Genomic DNA, 27,442 nt, shown 5'->3' with positions numbered 1-27,442 from the left:
CTTGTTTGCGGAACCATCCGGAGCAAAATGCTCCATTGCCAAACTTTTGAATATTCCACCTCTCTGATAGTGAGCATAATAAGGCCTGTAAAGTGAAACTAAGAGGGAAGATGGCTGCACTAGATTTTTTCTGTCTTTTTCAAATTCTGATTCTATTAGTAGAAATTCAGACAGTATTTCTTTGTAGCTAATTTTTTAAAAAAGTGGTTACATGGAAAACAATCCTTCCAAATCTTTTATCTTCCAGACAAGATCTAGTACACACACACACACACACAAAAAAAAAAAAAAAAAATCTGGGTTTGTTCAAGTCCAGTGTAAACTGCACCAAGAAGGAAGGAATAGGGGAAGGAAAGAAAGCATGAAGTTTGCTATAAAAAGGAAAAGAGGCTTGGATACTTAATGCTACTTCCTCCCATTTGCTGGTGTTCCTTTTGTAATTCCCGCCAAATAATATTTTTTCCTGTTGGTCCAGTGGAGTGGGACTTACCATCTGCCCTGGATGGGATACACGGTTGGGCATTCCACCATAGCTATGTGAACTCAGGAAACCTCGGCCATTGGAAGAGGCCATTTCTCCAGAGGGATGAATAGAACTACTACTTGGACCCTCGGCAGAGAAGAAGGAAGAAGAGGAAGAAGTAGGCACTCTATGTTTCGCCTTGTGAGGTGGAAGTTTTCCTCCATTTTGCACATGCTGTTGTCTCTTGCCAGGTCCTTCAGAGTCTCTGGATCGAGTCCAAACATTCCCTGTGCTGGAACGTATAGTCCGACGGCTTCTTTTCTCTCGCTTCCCATCTTCTCTGATCCAGAACTCATCATCTGTGTCCCCATCTTCTCCAGGGAAGTGCTTCATCATTGCCCGGTGGAAGCATCTTTCTAAGTTATAAGCCATTTTAGTGTATTCTGTGTTGAAAGAAGCAAATCAAAGAAAGTGAGTTTTATGGGTAGTTACATTTTTCCTCTGCTGAGAACTGCCCTTAGAATGTAGGTTATTCTCTCTCTCTGCTTTTACTATGTTTTTAAAAAGGAAATAAAATACATTCAGAGCTGGAAAACTGGAAGCTATAAGATGGATTTCAATGCATCCCTTCAGTAACATTCCTTATTTTAAATTATCAATATAATGCAAACTGTAATACAGATGCCTCTGTTGTGCATTTATTAAACACATACAGTGGTACCTCTGGTTACGAACTTAATTAATTCCGGAGGTTTGTTCTTAACCTGAAGCCGTTCTTAACCTGAGGTACCACTTTAGCTTAATGGGGCCTCCTGCTGCCGACGCGTGATTTCTGTTCTCATCCTGAGGTAAAGTTCTTAACCAGAGGTACTACGTCTGGGTTAGCAGAGTCTGTAAACCAAAGTGTTTGTTACCTGAGGTGTTTGTAACCCGAGGTACCACTGTAATGGGATGACTCCACTTCAGTTTCACATATCAAGTCTTGCATTGGGCATAAATGGTCTTAAAAATGAGTTAAAGTAAGTTTTCTGTTTGTTTCAGAAATGTGTGCAACTGGTAGACCCAAGTAAAAGAATGGAATTCAGCAGTGCCCCATGTCTGTAAGCTTGCCAGAAGGAATGATTCATCTTTCCATGTGCTGTTCTGGTGTTCTCCTAAGTCAATTGGGGGGCAGGGGGCAGTGTGAGGGGAAACCCTGTGACACAAGCAGAAGTCCTTGTGAAGGGCTTCCACTGACAGGGCTCTTTGAGTGAATCCCATCCACAATATTTTAGTAAATGATTCATAATGTTGCCCAATAGTGTAAGGTCACCCAAATTCAGAAGACCACACTCATCTTTTTCTCTCTTTTTTAGTGTGCAGCTGCTACACAGAGCTTAATACAGAAATGCTAGCCACACAACTGGAACTCTGTACATGAAGGAACTATGCTTCAACTATATGCACATGACAATCCTACAGATTATGTCAACAGTTAAGCACATTTCTCTGGGCTTTGTGTACTGTTGCATTTTGTGTATGTGGGGAATCCAGCCTCTTTAACAAGGTTAGGATTCTGAGAGCTACAACTTTTTGAAAGATGATGCCTCTGGTCTAAGAGTAGCACAGAATAGCATGAGGACATAAAGACTGTGGTCTGAAAGAAGATCATAAAAAGAGCAGTTTTTCCTAATGCCAGCTAATATAAATTCAGCTGACAGCACAGTTCCCAATCCTTTCTCTATAACTAACACTCCATGTTCCCCTGCTTATACCAGCTTATTAACTTTCTGCCACTCTAGTCCATGATGCATAGTTGAATTAAATAATAATAATCTGACACCTGCAAGCAGGATTGACTCTGCCAATTACACTGTTGTTGGCATCCATCCATCTTGAGAGACAATGGAATGCACCTCCTCTCCAGTGAGCAAGCCTGGGCAGTATGTATGGAGGTCCTGGGCTACCCAGACAACAATACCCCACTCTCAGCCCTGCTGATGTAGTCCAAAGGAAAGAAGAGCAATATTTTAGGCACCAGCTTGGCTGCAGGAGTTGCTGGAAGGAGACATACAAGATGCCATCCAACAGTCTTAGGAACGGGAATTGTGTTGGGTTTACTCCTGAAGATGTCCCACAAACCAATTTGTACATATTTTTCCTCAGGGTTTACTCCAGAAGCCTTTCATGTGAATGAATATAGCCACAAGGCACATTTATTTAATTTTTCAAATGTTTGTAGTGAATTAAGAATTACGGTCTTAACCTCTTCATCCATTTCCTGTCCAATCCAGCTACAAAAGACTTGGGCTGTTTTCCATGTATATGTACACAATAAATGGAACTCAGGTTCCAAATTCTTACCACTATTTTCACCGTTGTATTTAAGGCAGTTCCTGAACATGGTCTTCATGTCACCCACAAATTCCTCCTTGGTGTAGTATTGGCCTCCATTTAGCTTCTTCTCCATGCTAGATATATCCATGGGAGTCTGAAAAATACCCCAGTTTGCTTCAGACTTACAGACCTTGAAAGCTACAATCATCCTTTAAAAAGATGTATTCTTATTCTGCCTGCTAAATTATGCAGATTCCATTGCATCAACTATAACACAATGTTCAGAATGCAAAAAAGGGTTTCATATTGCTTACCTTAACAATTTGGTAGTAATTTGGGGCATAGGATTCATCAACTGGCTCCAGGAATGGCCAGGAGTCCTTGTGAGCCTTCACTACATCGAGAACTGTCAGCAGCAAAAAGATGATAAACTGTTACACATACAAATGGATGCCAATACTTTAAAAACCAACCAACCTGCAAAGCTAGTGTCTGGTGTGGGGACTGACCTTTGTACATGGCAGTGAACTCATCATCCAATTCAAAACTGCAAAGAGGAAATGTAAAATTAATGCAAAGTTTCTCCAGCCTCATTTCCTCCCCAACTCTGTCTCTGGTATGTTATCCTTATCACTGAATGTTCAATTCCAGCAATTGCAATGCTTTCCAAGGCCTGCACTCACACTCTTTTTAATGCCACATAGTATAATTCCTCTATAGCCTTTTCTTTGGCCATCAACATTAACAGTGACAATCAACTGTTTTGGGTGTGATTGTTTTTCTGCATTTATAGGCCACTCACTGCAATTTACTTACAGGTCCTTGGTCTTCCTCTCCTCCCTAGCAGGTGAACTGGGGTCCAAGTGAGAAAGCTCTGGGGGAAGTTCCTTTCCCTGGGCAAGCAGCCATGCCCGCTCTTCTCGGAGCTTCCTTCTCTTGGCTCGTTCTGAAGATAGGGAAGAAAAACTGTTACATTCTTGAGAAGTTTTCTTGCACGATGCCCAGGGTTTCAGGAGGTCATTCACACTCTTGTGTGCCACCAGTGGAATTATCATGGGGTTGGAGCAACTCCTCTTTGAGGAAACGTTATAATGTTTGGACCTTTTTAATTTAGAAAAGGTGAGAAAGTGAGGATATGAGAGAGGTGTATAAAATTATGTGTGGTGCAGAGGAAGTAGGTAGAAAGATGTTTTGCTCTCTCTAATATTAGAACTGGAGTCATTCAATGAAACTAAATGGTTAGGGATTTGTGAAATACAAAAACGTACTTCTTTATGCACTGCCACAAAATGTAGAGATTAGACAAATTCAAGCAGAATAAGGATATCAATGAAGCTACCAGCCATGACGACTATATTACTTCTGTCAGACTAAGACAAGCAATCATTGCCATTAAACAACTAAACAGAGTGACATGCTGGTGTACAATGCTTGTGAAGTGGATATCATGCATATAAAAATAATTTGTAGACCAAGAGCAACTAAAAAACCTTCCGTAAAGCTGATCCGCCTACCTTCCACTGCCTTGACTTTCTCCTCCATTTCTCGCTTCCTTTCCTCCTTCAACATTTGTTCTTGCTCCTTCTTCTGAACTGCCAGAAGGATTTGACGTTCCTCCTCCTCTTCCCGTCGTCTCTGCTTCTCCATTCTGCTGAGCGCCACAGGAGTCACCTGCAGAAATAAACAATTATTTACTTATTAGTTATTATATTTATATCCCATAATTTATGTTAGGTAGGTCAGACTGAGATACAGTGACTTGCCAAAAGTTAACCAGTGTGCTTCAAGGTTGAGTGGAACTTTGAAGATCAGCATCCACAGCCCTAGTCTAACTCTCTATCCATTACATGTGGTGGGGAGGGGGGGTGCAGTGATTTTTAGGAAGTCATTAGTTTGCACCAGGCGTCCTATTGGGAAGACCCAGTTTTCCGAGTGCATGTTCTGGAAGTTGGGCAATAGGCGCAGTACAGGATTCCTTTTGGTGTACCGACCTCCCCGCTGCACCAAGGATTCCCTGCCCGAGCTGCTTCAGGTTGTGGCGGATGTTCTCCTGGAGACACCTAGCTTGGTTGTCCTAGGGGATTTTAACATCCATGCCGACACGACCTTACAAGGGGCTGTTTGGGACTTCGTGGAAAGCATGGCCTCCATGGGGCTGTCCCTGAAAAAGTCTGGCCCAACCCATAGCCACGGACATGCCTTGGACCTGGTGTTTACCTCTATGGATGTTGGTGATCCGACACTAAGTAAAAGCGAAACAAAAGAAGTGCCATGGTCAGATCACTTCCTGGTGCAACTGGACTTCTCTGCGACCCATCCCCTCTGCAGGGAGGTGGGACCGATTCAGATGGTCCGCCCCCGCCACTTAATGGATCCAAATGGTTTCCAGAGAGTGGTAGGGGATGCTTTATACCATGTTGATGGCCTTTCAGCCGATTCCCTGGTGGCCCGCTGGAATGTGAAGTTAACCAGGGCTATTGGCTGTTTGGCTCAGAAGCGCTCTCTCCGATTGCATGGAGCCCGGGCAGCCCTGTGGTTTTCCATGGATCTGAGGGTAATGAAACAATCGTTGAGATGGCTAGAGCGCCGGTGGCGGATAACTCATTCCGAATCTGACCGGACACAGGTTAGAGCTCAACGTCGAGCCTACCAAGTGGCGATAGCGACAGCGAAGAAGACCTTCTTCGCCACCTCTATTGCATCTGCAGAAAACAGCAGCAGGAGACTTTTTCAGGTGGTTTACAATTTAGCGGAACCACCTGCGACATCGGGGCCCAATACGGGCCACATGATCTCCTGCAATGATTTCGCAAAGTTTTTTGCAGATAAAATCGCTCAGATTCGGGAAGAAGTAGACTCCACCGTGGGAGCAGGGCCAGGGCGGGAGAGTTCTAGAGTCCTGTCTAGTCAAGTTGTGTGGGATCAATTCCAATCTGTTACCTCCAAGGATGTAGACAGGCTGCTTGGACGAGTGAAGCCAACCACCTGTCTCCTGGATCCTTGCCCATCCTGGCTTATAAAAGCTAGCCGGGAAGGACTGGGCGATGGGCTTCGTGGGGTGGTGAATGCTTCCCTCCATGAGGGAGCCTTCCCAGACCCGCTGAAAGAGGCGGTTATTAAACCGCTTCTTAAAAAAACATCTTTAGATGCGGCCACGATGGCCAATTATCGCCCAGTCTCAAATCTTCCATTCTTGGGCAAGGTGATTGAGCGAGTGGTTGCTGAACAACTCCAGGCACGCCTGGAAGAAGCAGACCATTTGGATCCCTTCCAGTCAGGATTCAGGCCTCATCATGGGACTGAAACTGCCTTGGTCGCACTGGTTGATGATCTCTGGCGGGCTAGGGACAAAGGTGAGAGCTGTTTCCTAGTTCTGCTGGATCTCTCAGCGGCGTTTGATACCATCGACCATAACATCCTTCTGGACCGTCTTGAGGGGCTGGGAGCTGGGGGCACTGTCATACAGTGGTGCTGCTCCTTCCCCCTGGGCCGTATTCAGAAAATGGTGGTGGGGGATGAGTGTTCAGACCCCTGGGCTCTCACTTGTGGGGTGCCTCAGGGTTCTGTCCACCCCCATGCTTTTCAACATTTACATGCAGCCACTGGGAGAGATCATCAGGAGGTTTGGGCTGGGTGTTCATCAGTATGCGGATGATACCCAGCTCTACCTCTCTTTTAAATCAGAACCAGTGAAGGTGGTGAAGGTCCTGTGTGAGTGTCTGGAGGCGGTTGGAGGATGGATGGCGGCTAACAGATTGAGGTTGAATCCTGACAAGACAGAAGTACTGTTATTGGGGGACAGGAGGCGGGCAGGTGTGGAGGATTCCCTGGTCCTGAATGGGGTAACTGTGCCCCTGAAGGACCAGGTGCGCAGCCTGTGAGTCACAGCTGTCCATGGAGGCACAGGTCAAATCTGTATCCAGGGCAGCTGTTTACCAGCTCCATCTGGTACGTAGGCTGAGACCCTATCTGCCTGCAGACTGTCTCACCAGAATGATGCATGCTCTGGTTATCTCCCGCTTGGACTACTGCAACGCGCTCTACGTGGGGCTACCTTTGAAGGTGACCCGGAAACTACAACTAATCCAGAACGCGGCAGCTAGACTGGTGACTGGGAGCAGCCGCCGAGACCACATAACACCGCTCTTGAAAGACCTACATTGGCTCCCAGTACGTTTCCGAGCACAATTCAAAGTGTTGAATATACCTTTGAAGCCCTTTTATAGCCTTTAGAAACAGACTTGACTCTGAATGAGAAATTGGATCATTTGTACATTTTTAAAACAAGATACTATCATCATAGGAAAGCACCTCCCTGTAATTTTTCTCTTGGTCTTATAAATGTACATCCACGTGATTAAATCAAGGCATAACTACAGGAAATGTATTGTTTGTTTTCAATGACTGCATTTCACATGTATGCAGCTTGCTTTCAGCACATACAACCACATTTATAAGAATGAATAGTCAGGGAAGGAACATGTGATAATTGCAAAAGGTGCATTAGATGCGTACACACTGTCACATAATGTATACTGGCCTGAAATGAGAAAATAAAGCTATTCTTTACAATGCCACTGCTGCAGCAAAGAAGAACCAACTGGGAAGTTATGAGAGGGCAGACTCTGTCACCAAAAATCTCTATAGTCTACATTTAGAATGCTCTGAAGATGCAGGCTTTTCTATTTGTATGCTGGAACAGTGAACACAGAAAGAATATATGTGGAACTGAATATTGCATCAGGGATAGGTTCAGAAAGTACTATAAAAATCCAACACTAAACAACTGGGGCTTAGGACAATGCTCAACACAGACGAGTACCTTTCAGGGACCAGTATTACAGATATTTACAATAGCACAAACTACCCCAATCCCAAGCATGAGTGCCTCTTTACCAGGGCAATATTGCCAGAATCTTGTTCAGAGTATGTAAATTATGTGATTGCTATAAAAGAGCCACTTTATAAGAAGGTAACCATGCCACAAGTTTTAGGATGGTCTTTTATCTTCTTTTGGAAAGTGCTTTGCCAAGAAAAGGGATTGGATCACATTTTTACAGCAAAAGGTATCTCTCCCCCCCCCCCAGATGTGTTGAACTTTCACAGAAAGCTTCATATCCCCGGAAATGGCACCTTTCATATATATATATATATATATATATATATATATATATATATATATATATATATATGCAGGTTTTGGTGTCCTCGGGTGTCTTCCCGTGTAAAAGTTGGGGTGTCTAGGCGACGTTTCGACGAGGTCTCACTCGTCATCTTCAGGCATTTGCTTTCGTAGATTTTCACGGGTACAGGAATGCAGGTTTTGGTGTCCTCGGGTGTCTTCCCGTGTAAAAGTTGGGGTGTCTAGGCGACGTTTCGACGAGGTCTCACTCGTCATCTTCAGGCCTGAAGATGACGAGTGAGACCTCGTCGAAACGTCGCCTAGACACCCCAACTTTTACACGGGAAGACACCCGAGGACACCAAAACCTGCATTCCTGTACCCGTGAAAATCTACGAAAGCATATATATATATATATATATATATATATATATATATATGCTCCAAGAAAATTCAGCTCAGCCCTATTTATATATTTATTTATTTGTTTGTTTATTATGTTCGATATCTCACCTAACAATTCCAAGTAATTACTTATATTCTGAAAACTTGCTCTGTGCCTGTAACTTCAATCAAGATTAAAAAACCAGAAAAAAATCACAGGCATTAATTAAAACAATATGTAACTTCATAAATATACTAAAAAATCTAGCTAACATAAATTCCTCAACCCCCCCTCAGTATTTCACATTTAAAGCATATTTAAAATCAATCCTTTCATCATCTTCTTAAAGATGTGAAGGTTCTGCTGGGCAGCTGGCTCCAGAGGTCACAGCCACAACAGGAAAGTCACTCTTCTATATTTATTTCCTGCCTAGATAGGATCACAATCAGGCCCTCTTCAGTAGATCTTAATGGCCATCTGCCCTTGGCCAGTAACAGATTTCAAAGCATCAGAAGCTAACATGCAGTCAGTATGTGTTGCAGAATTAGCCAGATATGTTCTGGTCGTCTTGTTCATATTAGGAGTTGGCAGTTGCATTGTGTGCCAATATAGTTTTTAAGAGCCATCCTATATACTAGGAATGGCTAACCATTTTGCCCTGATGGCCACTTCCATGTTTAGCCAATCTTCCACAGAACGCATGCCAGTAAGTGAGTGTGTTCACCCCACACTCTTGTACACACAATCACGCACAACACAGGACAAACGTGTGCAAGACATGGGAAACACACATAGAGGCACAAAGCTCCCCTTTTCAGTTGATCCATATTGATTAGTCAATGAGAAGTTTTGCCTCTTTTTTGCTTATCAAAAACCACCCTGATGCATAATCAAATTGCTTAAACTTCATTGTTCACCCCAGCACTCTTTCTATTTTTTTAACTGGTAGGGTCTTGGGAGAGGGGAGATAGGGGTTAGCAAGCCCTGCTATGCAGGGAGCATTATGGAAATTGATTCTACAGACAAAGCTGATAGTTGCCAGAACTCTACAATGTAGGAAATGTTAGTGTTTATATGCAGCAGAGGAAGTTAACTTTAGTTAAATGAATTCTTGCTTGGAGCACACCTTTAGTTGAAAGGCATTCAGACTGAGGCATGGTTTATATAAGAAAACTTATTGTAAGGAAGTACATTCTAGCTGGAGAAACAAAGAAGCAAAGCTATGCTTGCCCCTTTGTTCCCAGAAGATTGATCCAAGATGACCTCTTGCCTTGAGGTCCAAATAAAGTGCATGAGGAGGAGCGGAGCAGGAAGTTGTAAATGAAATGCAATACCACTGTAAACATCAAAGAGATAGAGAGAGGTCAGCATAGTTATAAAGGTACAGTACTACAGAGATAGTCTGAGAAGCTGGAGGTCTCTTGCTCTATCTGTCTTAACCCATGCAAACCCCTCTCAGAAAGCTGAGATGTACCCAAACTTCTCTCCTGGTCTCCTGAGAATATAGGATCAGACAAACTAATTTAAATAAAACATAAACCAGAAACCTTGTTTCAATCCCATTTTTGGAGAGTGGGTTAAAAACCCAATATAGATTGGACACAACATGTCTAGTGAGAATGTCAGTTTAGAATTTCAAAAGACAGCTTTAGCTTTTAGCTCAGTGCATGCTTCAGCTTTTTAGCCTAAAAAAGGTGGCAATATACGGTAAGTCACTTTAGGGTGGCTGAAGGACTGGATGACATTGGAGAATCCACATATTTTAGATTTAGATGTCATGATAATATTGGAAGCTGGCACACCTATGAAAAGGTGAAAGTACACAAAGGATTTACAAATCACATAATTAGGAAAAATTTGTAAAGAGAATGGGATAAGTACAAAAAATTATTGGAGATAAAAACACCACTTTGACTCTCATCATTGGAAGCCATAGTGGTAAAGAAAAAGAATATGATAGGTTGGACAACTTGTAGAAATTTATTAAAGCAAGAGGGAGAAGAGTTTAAATTAAAATAATTTAATGATTTATCAGGAAAGTTAACAACATGGATACAATATCATTTGAATAAAGTATTTAGGAAAGATAGGAAATGAGGGTTTGGAGGGAAAATATCACAACTGGAGAGAGGTCTATTGGAATGCAATGTTAAAGTGCTGTCTAAAACGTGTAAGATATTACTGAAATGGGAGACAAAGGATGAGCAAGTAAAATCTTCAATGATACATTAAAGGTAAAGGTAAAGGTACCCCTGACCATTAGGTCCAGTCGTGACCGACTCTGGAGTTGTGCGCTCATCTCACTCTATATGCCGAGGGAGCTGGCATTTGTCCGCAGACAGCTTCCAGGTCATGTGGCCAGCATGACTAAGCTGCTTCTGGCAAACCAGAGCAGCGCACGGAAACGCCGTTTACCTTCCCGCCGGAGCAGTACCTATTTATCTACTTGCACTTTGATGTGCTTTCGAACTGCTAGGTTGGCAGGAGCAAGGACCGAGCAACGGGAGCTCACCCCGTCACAGGGATTCGAACCGCTGACCTTCTGATCGACAAGTCCTAGGCTCTGTGGTTTAACCCACAGCGCCACCCGCATCCCCAATGATACATTAGGCAATAGATATTGTTATTATATAGATATGGAAGTGTGGGAACGATCGTGGAATATGGATATAAAATTTACAGCATGCTCTGATTTAAGAGAAAACTACATGAAAAAGTTATATAAATGGTATCTAACACCGAGTAAACTGGCAAAAATGTATAACTTAAAGAGAAAGAAGGTACAGTCGCACCTTGGTTCATGAACACCTTCTGAGTCGAACGTTTTAGCTCCTGAATGCGACAAACCCAGAAGTGAGTGTTCCGGTTTGCAAACGTTCTTTGAAACCCGAACGTCTGATGCAGCTTCCGCTCCTGCAGCCAATCAGAAGCCATGCTTTGGTTTCCAAACATTTTGGAAGTCGAACGGACATCCGGAATGGATTCTGTTCAACTTCCGAGATACCACTGTACTTTCTATAATATGTGGTGGCCTTGTAGTAAGGTTAAAGCTTACTGTGAAGCTTTTCTTCTGGGAATTATAGGGGTAGAACTACCTAAACAGTATAGAAATTTATTCATGTATGCAACTACAGCGGCAAGAATGTTATTTGCCCAAAAATGGAAAGAAGTCGTCCAGACAAAAGAAGAATGGATACAAAAACTTATGACTATGCAGAAATGGCGAAACTTACCAGAAAAATAAGAAATCAAGATAACAGACTTTTTATAAAAGAATAGAAATGGTTTATTGAATATTTACAAACAAATTGTAAACAGATAAGGACATTGGCAGGATTATTGTAATAACCTGCAGTTTCATAAGAGTATATAATTAAAAGTAGATGAATATAAGTTAAGATAATTTAGAATCTGCAGGAAATGATAAAAATAATTTTAAGGAACCGCAGTAAAGAGGAAGGAAGTAGAGTTTTGAAATGTTAAAATGACTGTAAAAGTATTGAAATGTATTTAACTGGAAATCACAATTTTTTAAAAAAAAGACAAAGAGAAAGAAAGGGTGTGACTCAACTAATTTTTCAGTTTACACTTCAGTTTTCAAACCAAGGGGATCCAGGTCCTTTAGCTTAACTTCTGTTCCAGGAAAACTGGAAGCAAGCATTATTAAAAGCAGAATTACTAAGCACATAGAAGAATAAGTCTTGCTGAACCAGCAAGGGTAACATCTGTTTCACTAACCTTTTAGAATCCTTCGGCAGTTTCATTTAGCATATAGAGCCGATCCAGATGACAAACTAACTTATTCCCCCCCCAAAAAAAAATCAGATAAAGTCCCTCAAAATGAAAAGGATTGAAAATAAAACTGACAGTATCATAATGCTGTTATGCAAATCCATGGTGTGACTTCATTTGGAATACTATGCACAGATTTGCTTGCCTCACCTAAGAAAGTATATCGCAGAGCTGGAAAAGGTTCAGAAAAGGGCAACCAAAATGACCAGAGGGCTGGAACAATTCCCAAATAAGGAAAGGTTACAACATCTGCACCTTTTAGTTTAGAAAAAAAGTGAGCCAAAGGGGGGGGGGGATATGATTATTTACACCAGTTATGGTCCAGCAAGTATCTAAATGCCTCTATTAGTAGGACACACTTGAGACTTTACTGCAATGGCTTACAATTTCTGCTTATAGAATCATACTACTATTTCATCTTATAAAGCCAATTATACTATTCACAACTACCAGATTATTGATATTTGCACCATCTGGCAACTTTTCTACCTCGTTTGTAAAGTTTCATGGCACAGATACATCTTAAAATCCACAAGAAAGAAGAAGTTTATTGCTTCCTTCCCTCTATAGGTTATAAATTATCACTGAGGCCTACTGCTTGCTGAGGAGAGTAGCTGAACAATATAACACAATATAACAATCTGTTTATGGATTGCTGAGGAGAGTAAGCCTGTTTCTGGGCTCAGATGATGGAATGGTCCTCTACACAATAAATCCCTATATGCAGAACAGTGACCCCCTGGCGGGTCACTGGAACTCTCCCCAGGCCACAACACCCAGTGCCTCTGCTTTACACCCAGAGTGTTTTGCCCTGGCTGGACTGTGCATTTGAACTTTGATAATGCCTCTTGCTCGTCTGGATGGAGGACAGAGATGGGTGTGAGTGTGCACAAGCTAGCCTACAGTACAAAGGTGACATGTTTGCCAGTGGTATATGTGGCCACAGGAAGGTTGCCAAGAAGGGAATGCAGTCCTTAGGCTGGAAAAGAATTCCAAGCCATGGCTATAGAAGAACTTCTATAACTATAAACCTTCTCCCCAACAATGCCACTTTAGATGCCAGATGGAAATTCCCATGATTGAATGAACCTTCTACATAGAAAACTCGGTAAGTGGAAGGAACAGTCAGTCATGGGAACCTTTGTCTGCAACCAGAAATGGCATAGCCCAGATACAGGTTCACCACTGCATTGAAAACTGGGTCTTCAATGCAATCTATTTCCTGAGAATTAATGATCAGCTGGAGCCTCCTCACTGCCCTTCAGGCCTTAGCCCATCATTAATTCAGACAAAAGCCTGCACCTTAGCCATTATTGCTTCATTTTTTTTCACCTGCCTGCAAATGGGACCTGAGGGGGCACTGATAAATTGCTAGAAAGGCAAGCTAGCTTCCACCCTAGATACCCTAAGTGCCTCTATATTTGTGTTGTTGCAGAAATGCTATTTAGTCATTTCCTTCAGTAATGCTTCCTTGGAGAATTGTCTGACATCATCTCCCATCCTTGCCACCAGCAACAACAATGCATTAAGCAAGGTCCCTAGGCCCCTGCTTTGTCCTTTAATAGAAGAATGCTACAGATAGACAACAGTAAAAAAATCATAAGACATGGGCTACTTTACAGAACGAAAGCAAGGCAGAGAACTAGATACAAACACCTGTTCCTCACATCAGAATGCAAGGTGTCCTTTGCGTGCAACCCAGCCCACCAAAGTGAGCTTCTGTATTTGAACTAGTGTTGCCAGTGTATCCAATTAATCCCAAGATAATAATTTAAAGAGAATCAGAGCAATTAGACCTTTTATGTTATTTAGTCCATTTCATCTGACCACTCACAGGATCATCCCTATAGAATTTATTCAGATACAATAGTGCCTGAATACTTATGCTCATGTGAGGATTAAAATACTAAAAGATAATCTCCCAAAATACACAAACTATTTAACTGATTTTTCTAGAGAGTTATTTACCAGAACTTTCATATTTTATTGAAAGTTACGGAGCTAGTGTCAACAAATAAGAATTTCAAAGGGCAGTGTACATCTCTAACAATGCTCCAGTCCAAATTCTACAGAAAAAACAAAAGTCAAAATCAGGAGTTAAATACATTATTCAATACAGTCTGATTCTTTTGCTAACAATAAGTATTTCTCTTACAGAACTATTATACAGGTGGGTTTCTTTTATACAACTTACACACTTACCACTGAGCACCCTCTAGATCAGGGTTGCTAACCTGGTGCCCTTCTTTGGATTGCAACTCCCACCAGCCCCTGCCAGCATGGCCATGATCAGGGATGATAGGTGTTGAGACCACAACATCAGGAAGGTACCATGTTGGCTATGTCCAAATAGTTTACGGCAAGGCTGGCTTGGAGAGGGTGGGGGGATAAAACCTATGATTGGATTTATAGGGAAATATACTGTGAGTCCACTTTAGATATTATTTAATAAATGTTCTAATGTTCATGCATAGGTTAAATTGTCTTTATAAAAGTCTTTAAAAGTGTTGAATTCTGTCATTAGGCTACAGCATCCAATGCTAAATTAGAATGGTGGAGGGTAGGGCTGCATTCCATGAATATTTTATTCTACACAAAATAAGCACTTTTATTATGAGGTGCTATAGAAAGATGAAGTGCTCCTCATGCAATTAAGGCAGCCTATACACTCTGTATCTGGTCTGCTGCAGAAGTGTGAGCCTCTATGTAGTGCAGATGGGCTGCTGTTTCAGTATCATTTCTTTGCTCAAAATAGGCCTTCTTCCCTTGTCATGGTACTGTCATCACACAGCCAATCTGAGAGCAAAAACGGCCCTGAGGTTGCAGCTGTTTAGGGCCACAAGCAGCAGCAGATTGCTGCACAAAAACGGAAGTGGGGGGGATTAAGTTTTGGGAAAACATTTCAGGTGGATCCCAAAGCTCCCTTTTCATACAAAAAATATGTACTGGAGAGCTTCTTTCTACTATATTCTAGTTAAAAAATGCAAGGTCTATTCATAAATGCTGTGTTATGTGTAGCTTTTTGCATAAACCAGTTTTGTTACCCCAAGCTAAATCAAAACCTATGCACACATAATTGCATTTGCAAAGATCCACCACATTGTTCTGCCTCCCTCCCTCTGCCGACTCTTCTCTGCCAAAATTTAATTTGTTATCTCTGAAGACTTTGGACCTGTCTTACTTTATATTGTTTTGCAAACCATCATGAAAACATGTTATATGGGGATCCAAACCATTTTTAAAATGCAGTTTGGGCTCAGCTGTAACTGAAGTTGTGTTGGTTCAATCCAATGAAGGTTCAGAAACTGATTCAGTTCAGCTGAAGCCCCAGCACACCCCATTCCCAACAAGATGCCATAGAAACACTTTTTTGAGGAAACAGAAAAATTGTTGGGTGATAAAATTGTGTGAAAGTGAAAATTCCTTTGGAGTCATGAAAGCATGTCTGCTGCTTTGCTGAAGCACCACTCACATGCTTGCAGCAGGGGGCACTGCGGACTATGCAGAACAACAGGCTCCAATAACTTCTGCTCTTTGCTCTGATATAGTCCCCCCAAAAGAAATTCCCAGAGTTCAGCACAAGATGTGCAGTCCCACAGGCCTTGGTCTTGCCTCAGACACAGCCCTTGCTCCTTCCTCTCCCCCCCCCCATGTGATACCTACTAGAATTTCCGCAGCCTCTTCTTAATGAAGGTGCTGCTCAGAAGGTTTTTTTTAATGAGAAGCTAATCTGAACCACCTGTTTGAGAAATATTGCAAGGATTAGAAGCCTACAGAGCAGTTACATATTTAAGCAGCATCTACATCTTGGAACCAGGCGGGAGGGGCAACTCCACAGATGCCATACATGGTCAGAAACAAAGAGATTTGTGTGCTATGACTACAGTCTTAACAACTTCCCTGCATCATGTGCTGGAAAGCCTTGCAATTTAAAAAGAAACAAATACAATTCAATGAGACAAAACACTTGGCATTGTGTTTCACCGGAAATGGGTATGTCCAGAGACTTGCATCCAGAATAACTGCTACCCCTCCCCGCCCTGCCTCCGCTCCTCAGGTGAAAAATTAAAAGAGACTTGGGAGCTTATGGGAGTGCTGACACACACTGGCCCATAGGAAGCAATTAGCTTATGCTAAGCACCATAGGTCCTACAGCAAGCCTACTACTGATTAGCACCCATTTGTTTCTCTACATCCAAATTTGCAATTTTCCTGCCTGTACATAAATACAGTGGTACCTCGGGTTAAGAAATTAATCCGTTCTGGAGGTCTGTTCTTAACCTGAAGCTGTTCTTAACGTGAAGCACCACTTTAGCTAATGGGGCCTCCTGCTGCTGCTGCGCCGCCACCACACAATTTCTGTTCTCATCCTGAAGCAAAGTTCTTAACCCGAGGTAATATTTCTGGGTTAGCGGAGCCTGTAACCTGAAGCCTATGTAACCTGAAGCGTATGTAACCCGAGGTACCACTGTATGCACCTTCTTATTTCCTGGATGATTTTTGTTGTTGTACTTCTTGCACCTAAAAATGAACATAATGCAGCAGTGCACACTCCACTCCTGGGGCTGCTCTGCTAAACAAGAGCAGGGGCTCCCAGGATGAAGAAGAAGTGTCACTTTATTTTCATTAATTAAGCTGAAAATATTAATACTCCTTGGCTCCACAGTTGTCACAGAGTGTGCCGGTCAGTTCAAAGTTGATCTTTATTAGCAAAAACACAATCTCCAAAGATCGGGCTGAGTGTCAGACCTAATGAACACATCAGTGCATTCCCTATGGATCTTATTCTATGAAATTAGTTGCTGATACTAAAGGTTCCCTCCTCCCCACAGCTGTCTATGCCTCCTCCTCTGCAGGGCATTCCCCAAGCAACTGGAGACTGTGCTTACATGCAGCCAATCTCTCCTCCAACCTTTTCATGCCTCTCCTGGTTCTGGGTGACAGGGAGGGAGGGGAGCTTGTCACAGCAGGAGGGGGAGACACCCATGCCTCTTCACCGGCCTTGTTCAGTGCTGTCTCTTGACCTCCCTCCTCCCATTCGCCAGCTCAGCTTCTGATTCTTGACTTCTCTCTACCACAGACTCTCCTAGCTCACTAAGCCTTGTTACCCTCTCAGCTTTCGACCAGCTTTCTCTCTCTGACCAGTTTCATCATCAGTACATAACTATTCTTTCCATTTCACTTCTGTATAGCAAGAAAGGCAAACGGCTACTTCAAATATACAACTGCAAATTTCAGCAAGGCAAAAAGCAACTTCAGGTATAATTTGGTGTGAAACACAGATTTGGGAACACACTGATTTGTGGTGATATAGTTCAGGTGCTGACACTATGTACCATCTCATTTCCCAGATGTTGAAGTAATGGCTGAGTCTGCCATTCAATGCTATGAAATACTTCAACAGAGAACTTTGTTTCTGGATTAGATTGAAGGCTGGAAGTTCTGTGCTGATGACAACCAGATGGCTATCTGGGAGGTAGGCATTTAGCCAAAAATTCTTTCCAACCCACCTCTATATTAAATGAAGACATTTCAAGAGCTTTATCTATATTTCAAAATTTCTTCATAACTGATAAAATGAAACTGACATCTATTTAAGAACAAATCTTGGCTTAACAGTAAGGTTTGTTTGAAGCAAAACAAACCACAATCACTGGTTTGGGCATAATGTTATGGCAGGGATCATGGCTTCCTGCTGCTACTCATGCTAGAGAAAGAGAATGGAAGCAAGAGCAATCTTCATGGTTCATGTCTGTGGAATGCCGTCTCCTAACATATTTTGTTGACACCAGTCCTGATGGGTTTTACACAAAGTTACAAAGACATTTTTATTTACTCAGACATTTGGTTGTTGACTGGAGGAAATGTTTGGTCATGTTTATGCTTCATGGTTATGCTGCTGCCATGTCAATTTGATTTATTGTGGTTTAATTTTTTATATTGCTTTATTTTAGGATTGTATTATATATTTTATGTTGTACCCCACTTTGGGATTGATTTTCATGCAGAATTGGTTATACATTACCTGAATAAGTAAAACTAATAATTAAGGTTACTATGATGTGCCAACTGTGTTATAGTATGTGTGATGAGCTTCCAGAAAGAAAACAAAGGTGCTGGCTGATGGCAATAAGGCGTAAGTTTCCTTAAACGTAGGCCTGAGATCTGTATTGTATGTATAAATAATAAATATACCAATATATCCAAATGAAGTTCCCTTACCTGAAGTTCTGTTTCTATGACCTAATTTTCTACTTGTTGCTGAGGTGAGCACATTCAGTGATAATGTTGATGGGTGGCACTGTATAGCTAATTTGTGCTAACCTATTCTGCTATTAAAGGTAAGGTAAAGGACCCCTGTATGGTTAAGTCAAAGGTGTCTATGGGGTTGCAGTGCTCATCTCGCTTTCAGGCTGAGGGAGCCAGTGTTTGTCCAGAGACAGCTTTCTCGGTCATTTGGCCAGCATGACTAAACCGCTTTTGGTGCAACGGGACACCGTGACAGAAACCAGAGCGCACGGAAACACCGTTTACCTTCCCGCTGCAGCGGTACCTATTTATCTACTCACACAGGTATGCTTTCAAATTGCTAGGTTGGCAGGAGCTTGAACAGAGCAATGGGAGCTCACTCCGTTGCGGGGATTCGAACCGCCGACCTTCGAATCGGCAAGCCCAAAAGGTTCAGTAGTTTAGACCACAGTGCCACCCGTGTCCTCTATTCTGCTATTACATAACACATTACCTCTTGCCTTATTGGCTTTATGTGCTGACGATCAGACATCCACCTAGGAGAAAACTCCATTCGCTGCAGACGTTTCTCCTAAAAAGTGGTGAAAGAAATCAACATGGATCAGCATTGGTACAAAGGCTTCGTATTTGGGTGTATGCCATTTATTAGTAACAATTTCTGTAATATTTTTCAATGTACAGAGCGCTTAGCAATTCATTTCTCATCCCTCACAGATGAAGTCACAGAAGCTATATTAAGATACAAAATTACTCAAAGACCAGGTTTGGATAATGAATTACAGGAGTTGATTTTTCAAATGCTATCAAGAACAAAAGCAAAGCAAACAAACTACAAAAGACTGAGTGCTGCTGAGATTGACAAGTATCCTCCAGATTCAAATATCAAAGAATCAGAGTGCTGAAATGGACTAAAATACCATCCAATGCAACCTTCTGCCACAAAACAGGACCAATCAACCTTCTATTTACTAGTCCATCTCCCCACATTATTCTTCATAATGTTCTAAAACCAGAGAGTAAGTAATCTCACACATATGTGTCAAGCCAAATGCTCCAAATGAAAGCATACTTCCCCTTCCAGATCGCTGCCAATCTGAACTGAGGTAGTGAAGGGGATTGTGGGGGAGAGAACATAGCTATCCACTACAATGCTCTCAAGAGAAATATAATTAAATTCTTCTCCATTCTACTCAGTAGCCCACTTCTGAGCACAGAGATTACAAATTCTCCCAAAACGGAACAAAATGGTTCTTATCTATTGCAAAGCATGCACTTGGAACTCTACAGCAGTTCTAGACAGCCAAACTTCTTCACTTTCCCCCCTTGATTACTGGCTATCTGAATTTAACCATGGCACAATAATGCAATTTAGATCAATCTTCTGACTTTTATTTCATTGTGAAGAAAATCTCAAGCACATATTGTTAGCATATGCAAATGCCTCAAATATTCAATGAGTTCGTGTGAATGATCTAGAAGTCAAATGTTTTCTATTATACATTATCCAGTTGCCTTTTTTCTCTACAACTATTGCCTCTCCAGCATTACCTATGTGAATCCTCCTTTTTTGCTCCACTAATTTGTGCATGTTTTTTTTAAAAAAAGCAAAAAAATCCAGATGTTACAAAGCACATACGGTATGTTTGAGAATTTTTTAATCATTTTTTTGAGGGGGGGATTCCAACAACATAACTTTGGTTATCTGGTCATAGAATCTAGGCACTATCGTTTTCTTCTTCATATAAATAAAAAACAAACCAGCTCTCAACTCTTGAGGCTGCCTCAAATTATTCAAATACTCTTTCTTACCTTTTGTGCAATCATATTGCAGATCTCTGGCAGGAAATCTTCACTCAGAAGCTTGTAAAGCTGCCTCTCTCTTAAAGATGTTCTCTCTCGGAAGCTCTCTGTGACCTGCTTCCACTCCTCTTCTGTCTGACATAGCAGCCACCATGTTCCATGACCTGGTCCTTGAGAACCTTTGACAAAATAAAATAAAAATGCTAAGCAATGAGAGCATAGGCACTAATATGACAGGTATCACATGACCTAACATGTACCAATAAGCCACAAGTAATACAGGTATGTTACTTCTGTATGAAGAATGGGATGGTGGCTTCCTAGGACAGATGACCAAACATTCAAAAAGGAGAGATGAGTAGTCATGAGAGACTTCAACTACACTGATATCTGTCTGAACCCAAACTCTGCCATGATATCATAAGGTCCAACAAATTCCTCCATTGCCTTGCTGACCATTTCATTTTCCAGAAGGTAGAAGAAGCAACAAAGGGATCATTTATTTTGGACCTGGTCCTCACCAACAGGAAGGAACTGATCAATGAGGTAGAAGTACTGGGAACCTTGGGATAAAGTGGCCATGTCCTCTTGGGTTTCATTATACAGAGGCAAGGGAACGCTGAGTGTATTTACGTATTCACTCTGCACTGATTTTAAAAGGCTTAAGAAACTACTGGATGAATCCCCATGGTTAGAAATACTCAAAGAGAAGGGAAGCCAAGAAGGGTGTGAGCTTCTTGAAGGTGAAATATGAAAAGCATAAATACAGACAATTCCAACAAGAAAGAAAAGTGGGAAGCGTCTAAAGAAACCATTCAGACTCAACTGCCATTACTTTAAATACAGAGAGAACTGTACAAATGAAATTCTAATTAATACAAGCAGGCCTCTTGTTCCCTATCTGTTTAGAATGAATTTGACAAAAGAGAAAGGATTATCAGGAAGCCCTCCATCCTGAAACACTGTATTAAAAAAATTAACTATGGTCCATAATTTCCCCTTACCATTTCTCATCTGTGACTCACACACAAGTGCGTTTTCTTCTGTCTTCTCTCTACGAGCAACAAATAAAATAAACAGTATTGTTAGGAAATGATATAGAATCATAGAACTGTAGAGTTGTAGAGCTGGAAGGGACCACAAGGGCCATCTACTCCAACCCCCTGCAACGCAGGAATCTTTTGTCCAACATGGGGCTTAAACATACAACCCTGAGATTAAGAGTCTCATGCTCTACCAGCTAAGCTATAAAGCAAATTTAAGCAAAGTAATACATTCACTGCTAGAATGAAACAAATACTGCCACTGAAATGTCACAGCACTTGGTAGATATTGATGTAGCTCAGTTTTAGCATTAGAAGGCAAATCATAGGCTACATATGGTCATAAAGTTCAATTTGAATTCAGGTCCCCTTCAGAAGGCTTTATATTCAACAAGACTTGTTCACATTCATCCCCTGTTACTTATGCCACAACCTTTTCATCATCCCCTTCATTTTCATTACTGTCAACATTTAGATTGTAAGCTCCTCTACTCTGTAAAGCATCATCTACTCAGATGACACTACACAAACACATGCATTTGATTATCTTTGGTTAATATTTCAAACATGGCATTTCTTTACCTTAAGAGATTCTCCTCCAGTAGTTTCTTTCGTTTTGGAGGTCGCCCTCGTCTTTTTACTATTTTTCCAGGAATGCTTTGAGTGCTTGTCTGTATCCCACATCCCCTAAAACACATTGAAAAGTTACAGAATAGCTACAGAATATGATAGTACCAGTTGGCAAGAGCAGGAGGGTAACAAGAGAGCAGTGACCATAAGAAGCACTGAAACAGCTGCTAGGAGTCAAGCTAGGAAAGAGATTCGTTCCAAGGAGGGTAACAGAAGAGAAGGGCACAGCTACTTGGGAAATTAATTCAACAGTGGGCATGACTCTTTTTCCAGCAGGTAGTAACTAAGTGTGGCAAAATGTGTCTCAAGTGGCAGAATTCTTACAATCTGCAAGGCTATACTTGGTTTTAGCTGCCCTATACAAGAACCACTCTGGTATAATGCCTAGAATATAACTTTCTCCAATTTCCAAGTACCATCTTTGTAATGGATTCCTTGTGAGACCTTGAAGTAGTCACTTTCTTAGCTTCACTTCCCAGCCTGTAAAATGGGAACAACAGCCGCCTATCTCAGAAGGCTTTTGAAGGCAAACAGAATAAAAACAATAAAATACTCTGAAAACTCTGCATATTTTGTAATTATCAGGAAATAAGTAAACTTGTTGATTTTGTAGCCCTTGCAGTGGCACTCCAATCACTATTCCATTCATAAATTTGCTCCTTTCTGGCAACCTCATCCACCTTCTCCTTGCTACAAAGGTAAGTTTGTACCTGTCTGAAGGCATTTCTCCATTTGGTTTCATGGGTTCCTCTTTGTACATACGAGTGCCATAGAAATACCAGTAGAGGGCACCATTGCCATCCTCACCCAGCGGTTCCACCCGAAGACTATCTGCATCCAAACCCTGTATTTGAAAGCAAATATACAAAAAGACAACATTGGAAAACCAACCACCAACACTTGTCCACTAATATTGTTTAAAGTACAAGCATTTCAGGGGTTCTGGACAGCATGTAACGTGTTTGAAAAAATAAGCCATCCTTTCTTGGCTAAATATAAGTTCTTCATGGTCACTTCATTTTGACAATGCCCTCTTTTGTGCTCCTAACAAAGATGGACAAATAACACTGAGTAGCTTTTTATGCAGCATGAGACAATCGTATAACAGTTTTGCACACAACATTTGATTCAACCAATATATCCAACTTCTGTTGGCCCAGCACATTTTTCTGCTGTTCAGTATCACTGCTGCATTTGTTGCACCCATCTTAAAACCCTGACTGTACCCACCAGAGGTGGTGTACACAGTCAAACTTCATCTTGCCAAAAAATAGTCAGATGCGTCAATTCACTCTGAGATTTGTGTGCTACAAATATATTCACGAGAAAGACTAATTAAAGCTTGCTAAAGCCAAACCCAAAGTGGCCTCTTATACCTTTCATAGCAAAACAGCAGGTGGGCTCTCCCTCCTCAAATGCCAAAATTCTAAAGTTCCACAAAGACCATACTTGGCTTCAGCTGCAAGCAGGTGCATCTTCTACCACAGTATTGCAGTAACAAGAGAAGTCACACCTGCTGAACGTCTCCCTTCAAGCAGCAATGAAAGGACCTTGTCTGATATAATGGTTGCCTGCACAACACTGTTCCGGGGATTATTTCTAAAGCGGCATTATGCATGAAACCGGTCATCCTTGAACTTTTTTTGGAAACAACCTGATTGCAACACTGAATTCCTGATAACTCTTGGTCATAGATACTTAACTGAAAAAATGACATGAGATAATTTATTCCAGTGTAATGACATTCAAATGGATTAATTGAGTGGGATACTTATAAAAATGTTTTCACCTGTGGTTATGATGGTTGGCTGATAAACTCACCCTCTATCTGTGGTAACGAGCCACGTGGTGAGGCAGGCTTTACAGCTCCTCTACCACCTCACATATATGTACATTTCACACTGTGTTGCAAATCCACACTGGCTACATACAGACAATCCTACAAACCACTGTTTGGATCATGGCTTAGTGCTGTACATGCTCATTTTGCAGGGGCAAAACTAGGCTTCATTTCACCCATGTCAAAAAACCCAGTGGGGGGGCCATTTGTGTGTACACACACACGGATCCTCAATGGGAAGCTCAATGGTGCCCCTCTGGAAGCTTCACCCAGGGCAAAAAAACCCCAGCTACATCTGATCTGACAAAGTGTGGTTTTAGTCAGTCTCTCAGACCAGGATCAAACAACGGCTTCTGACATCACACTTTATAGAAAAAACTTGCTTTTCATTTTAAAAGAAAAATAAATAAGCCTGCACATGGAGGAACACATTAATATAATGCTTATTTCACGATCCCCCAAATCATGGTCTGGATTTAGTCACTATGAGATTATAAGCAGACACCTCACAGTAAATGGCCATCCGTAAGCCTCAGCAATGTCACTAAAACATTTAAAAATATCAACAAATAGGTTACATACATTGAGTAACAGAAATGATACAATTTTGTTGTATGTGGCATCCTTTAAAAAAATACTTTACTGATAACCCTGAAAAATGGAAAGCAATGAAATCACAGGTTGGCCTTTGGCAAACTTAAATAGGATGATCCGTACTGGAAGGAGGGCGTAACCCTCCCTTTTGTAATTATTATATATTGGAAATCGATAAAACTATATTTATTTTTAAAAGACAACAAGAAAAAGCATCCGGGCCAAATGCCCTGAAGCACTTTTCAATAAAAGATATTAACTTTCCTTAAAATGCTATGCCTTCCTTACAGTTATTTTAATTATGATTAACACTTGCAACTTGAGGTCCACATTCTATGCAAAGAACAATAAAAACACCTAGCCTCTCTTAACTAGTAACACAACACAGCTGCTGTTGGCATTCACAGTAACCACTGTATCTAACAAAGGCTGGGTTCTATGACCACATGCACATACCAATGCCTATCAACCAAGCATAGTAAGGGAACAGTCTCTCCAAAACAACTCAGATTTTACTACTACCTGTGGTTTTCAAAATTAGCAAATGCCTTGTGAAGAAACTATGCAGAAGTGTATGTAAATAACTCCCAACAACAACAAAAAAGGAACTAAAAATAAATTACAGCTAGAGACAGTATAGTGTTGCAAACGAAAAGTTCCCACGTGTTGATGCTTAGTCTGGCAATCAAACAACAACAAGGGAATGCATGAAGCTGTAGTACAGAATACTTCCTACCTGACATTAATCTATTAAAACTCAGATAGCTTCTCAATATTTCCACAACCACCAATGAGCCTTTTTTAACACAGAACACTGATTCACTGAAAAAATACACACGAGGCATCAGTAAATCAAAGATACCAGAGAGCAATATCCAATTTCATACACTTGTTTCTTCAGGTTGTCCAGTTTGGGAAGACTAAAGACATCAAACAATCTAACAAATTAAGCCACCTTTTAAATAAGCTTAGTAACAAAAAGTGATACAGAATGTACCTATGAACACAAAGTGTTAACTTCTTAGTGGAAAGTGTGTACAATTCCACTTTCCAGTTCCCTATCCAACATCTGTCACAACCCAACACACCTTGAGTAGGTCAAAAACATCATCAGCATCAAGTCGGTAATCACAAAGGCGGTGCAAGATCTCCACACGAGTGCGCAAGGGTAGTTCTTGGAAAGTAGATTCTCGTAAGGGATTGGGCTTCCCTTCCTCCAGTTCCCAGCGATAGTTGATGATGTCCTCCAGGTAGCCATGAAATGTCTGAGACCTAATAAAAAGAACATATGTTCATAAAATACCTTACACAACCTGGTGAGGAATTCATCTTTAAATAGCTGACATATATAAGAAATCTGTTTTGGCAAACAGGCACTTCAAAACTGGTCCTGTTCCTTGCATGTGGTTAGGCTTACATGCTCTGCTCTTCTCACAAAACAATTTATATCAAATACGGCAATAGTTAGGAGTTATTCTTTTGTATATAAAAAAAATTACAATGCTTTTTTAAAATGATTCCCATAAAAGCATACATGTAGAAAATTCTGTAAGATTGGTAAACATTTGTTGTTGTAAAAGAACAGCTTTTTTAAAAGTGGAACAAGGGTAATGGACTACATTTATCAGACTGCTAGAGTATTTGTCCTTAAAAGAAGCAACTAAGAGAGGGTAGTCTAGCAGCCCCCATGAATTCTCCATTAATATACTGAATCAGAAAGTTTTATATGTAAATCAAATTTAAATCAAATTCAGCATTTATTGGCATTGTTTAGACAACAATGTCATAAAAGATAAATAAGTAAAACATCCATAAAACATTGGCAATCCAGACATATAGTGTAGTGCTATATGTATCAGAACAGGAGCAGGAAACCTTTTTGGTCCAGTCACATCTTTATCTCTTTCCACCCTTTGGGCCAACTTTGACAAGTGGGCAGGGCCACTCACTTGTTAATCATCTGACAGACACCTGACAAAGCTGGTCTGCAGGTATGGAGAAGATCAAAAGGCTTGCTCAGCTTTGTGCTCATTGCTTCCCAAATACCCCCAAACCAGCTGATTAGTGGGCATTTGAGAAGTACAGTGGTACCTCTGGTTTCGTTCCGGAGGTCCGTTCTTAACCTGAAACTGTTCTTAACCTGAAGCACCACTTTAGCTAATGGGGCCTCCTGCTACTGCTGCGCTGCCGCCGCACAATTTCTGTTCTCATCCTGAAGCAAAGTTCTTAACCCGAGGTACTACTTCTGGGTTAGCGGAGTCTGTAACCCGAAGTGTTTGTAACCCAAGGTGTTTGTAACCCAAGACACCACTGTACAGTTATGTAAAGGAGACAGGTGAATTACATGATTACCTCTGTAGCTAACCCAAATAATTCAAAAAGTGTTTTATTTTATTTGCATTTTCTTCCATCCTGCTAAGTATCATCACACCAATAATGAAATTCTGGATATAATAGCTTTATAAGAAACAATTAAGAACATCTTCCCTTGAGGCAGCTCAGCAGATGTTCATACTTAGAATCTGATGATCACTGTACTAGCATTTCCTCTCAACTAGAAACTTCCCTGAGCCCATTGCTCAGCCCTTAGAAACAATGCAAACCCTTTCTTCACAGAAATGGCATGGTTCACTTGCGGATAGGGTTGACAATTATTTTACTGATTCCCTGGGCCTTTAACAGCACCTTGATCTACAGACAGAAGCAGGCGACAATGCCCTTCTCAAGGCATGAAAAGCTGACAGATTTCTGCAGATCAAACTGCTGTTATAGACTATAGACTTTTTGTGGAGGTTAGTTGGCAACCACATTTGCTGCACTCTGCATATCCTTCAGGATACTGCAGATATGCACCCTAAGTGATCCTGTAAGCTGTGGTGACAGTGTGGCTGCAGCAGTGGCTGTATTCATCAGGACAGGGCTGGGGGGGTGAGGTTGTGGTGCAAGGCAATCACCACCAACCTGACCCATCCCCGTCTCATGCAACAGCACCAGCAGGACAGCATAGTGATGTGTGCCCCCTCTCACTATTGGCTAGTCTTTGCTTTTTAAAGAAAGATCTTGGTACTTGGAGACTTAGGGAAGTGAAACAGGAAAAAGATTTTTTATTATTTTTTCAAAAATAATAATCTTGCAACAAAACAAGTAAAGCAAAAGATGTGTCTGGAGATTCTTTCAAGAAACAGTACATTTATATATATTAAATTCA

The 27,442-nt window shown here is 41.3% G+C and overlaps 1 protein-coding gene and 1 long non-coding RNA gene across 5 annotated transcripts in view; one reads left to right on the top strand and one right to left on the bottom strand.

The window, feature by feature from the left end:
- CECR2 (CECR2 histone acetyl-lysine reader) overlaps window positions 1-27,442 on the bottom strand; it is a 114,189-nt gene that overhangs the window by 15,023 nt on the left and 71,724 nt on the right. For all 3 annotated transcript variants that reach the window (XR_014172133.1, XR_014172134.1, XM_081926725.1), the window contains exons 3-14: window positions 25,323-25,506; window positions 22,511-22,644; window positions 21,753-21,857; window positions 21,132-21,181; window positions 20,137-20,306; window positions 18,821-18,898; window positions 4,294-4,450; window positions 3,596-3,725; window positions 3,289-3,326; window positions 3,094-3,185; window positions 2,807-2,933; window positions 491-906 (exon numbers count right to left, since the gene is read on the bottom strand). Coding sequence is in view for 1 of the 3 variants with exons in the window: in XM_081926725.1 (XP_081782851.1) it covers window positions 491-906; window positions 2,807-2,933; window positions 3,094-3,185; window positions 3,289-3,326; window positions 3,596-3,725; window positions 4,294-4,450; window positions 18,821-18,898; window positions 20,137-20,306; window positions 21,132-21,181; window positions 21,753-21,857; window positions 22,511-22,644; window positions 25,323-25,506 (1,681 nt within the window). In the remaining 2 variants the exon portion in view is untranslated. The remainder of the gene's footprint in view (window positions 1-490; window positions 907-2,806; window positions 2,934-3,093; window positions 3,186-3,288; window positions 3,327-3,595; window positions 3,726-4,293; window positions 4,451-18,820; window positions 18,899-20,136; window positions 20,307-21,131; window positions 21,182-21,752; window positions 21,858-22,510; window positions 22,645-25,322; window positions 25,507-27,442) is intronic.
- Window positions 529-19,925, top strand: LOC309378892. Of its 2 annotated transcripts, none has more exons than XR_014172260.1 (3): window positions 529-641; window positions 17,430-17,554; window positions 19,057-19,925. It is a non-coding gene; the product is annotated as an uncharacterized lncRNA (long non-coding RNA). The 2 variants fall into 2 exon arrangements; XR_014172261.1 differs by lacking the exon at window positions 529-641 and adding an exon at window positions 16,636-17,337.

The sequence above is a fragment of the Podarcis melisellensis genome, assembly GCF_964234715.1.
Source record: "Podarcis melisellensis genome assembly, chromosome: 10".
NCBI classification, from domain to species: Eukaryota; Metazoa; Chordata; class Lepidosauria; order Squamata; family Lacertidae; genus Podarcis; species Podarcis melisellensis.
This window is presented reverse-complemented; position numbering and strand designations above follow the sequence as displayed.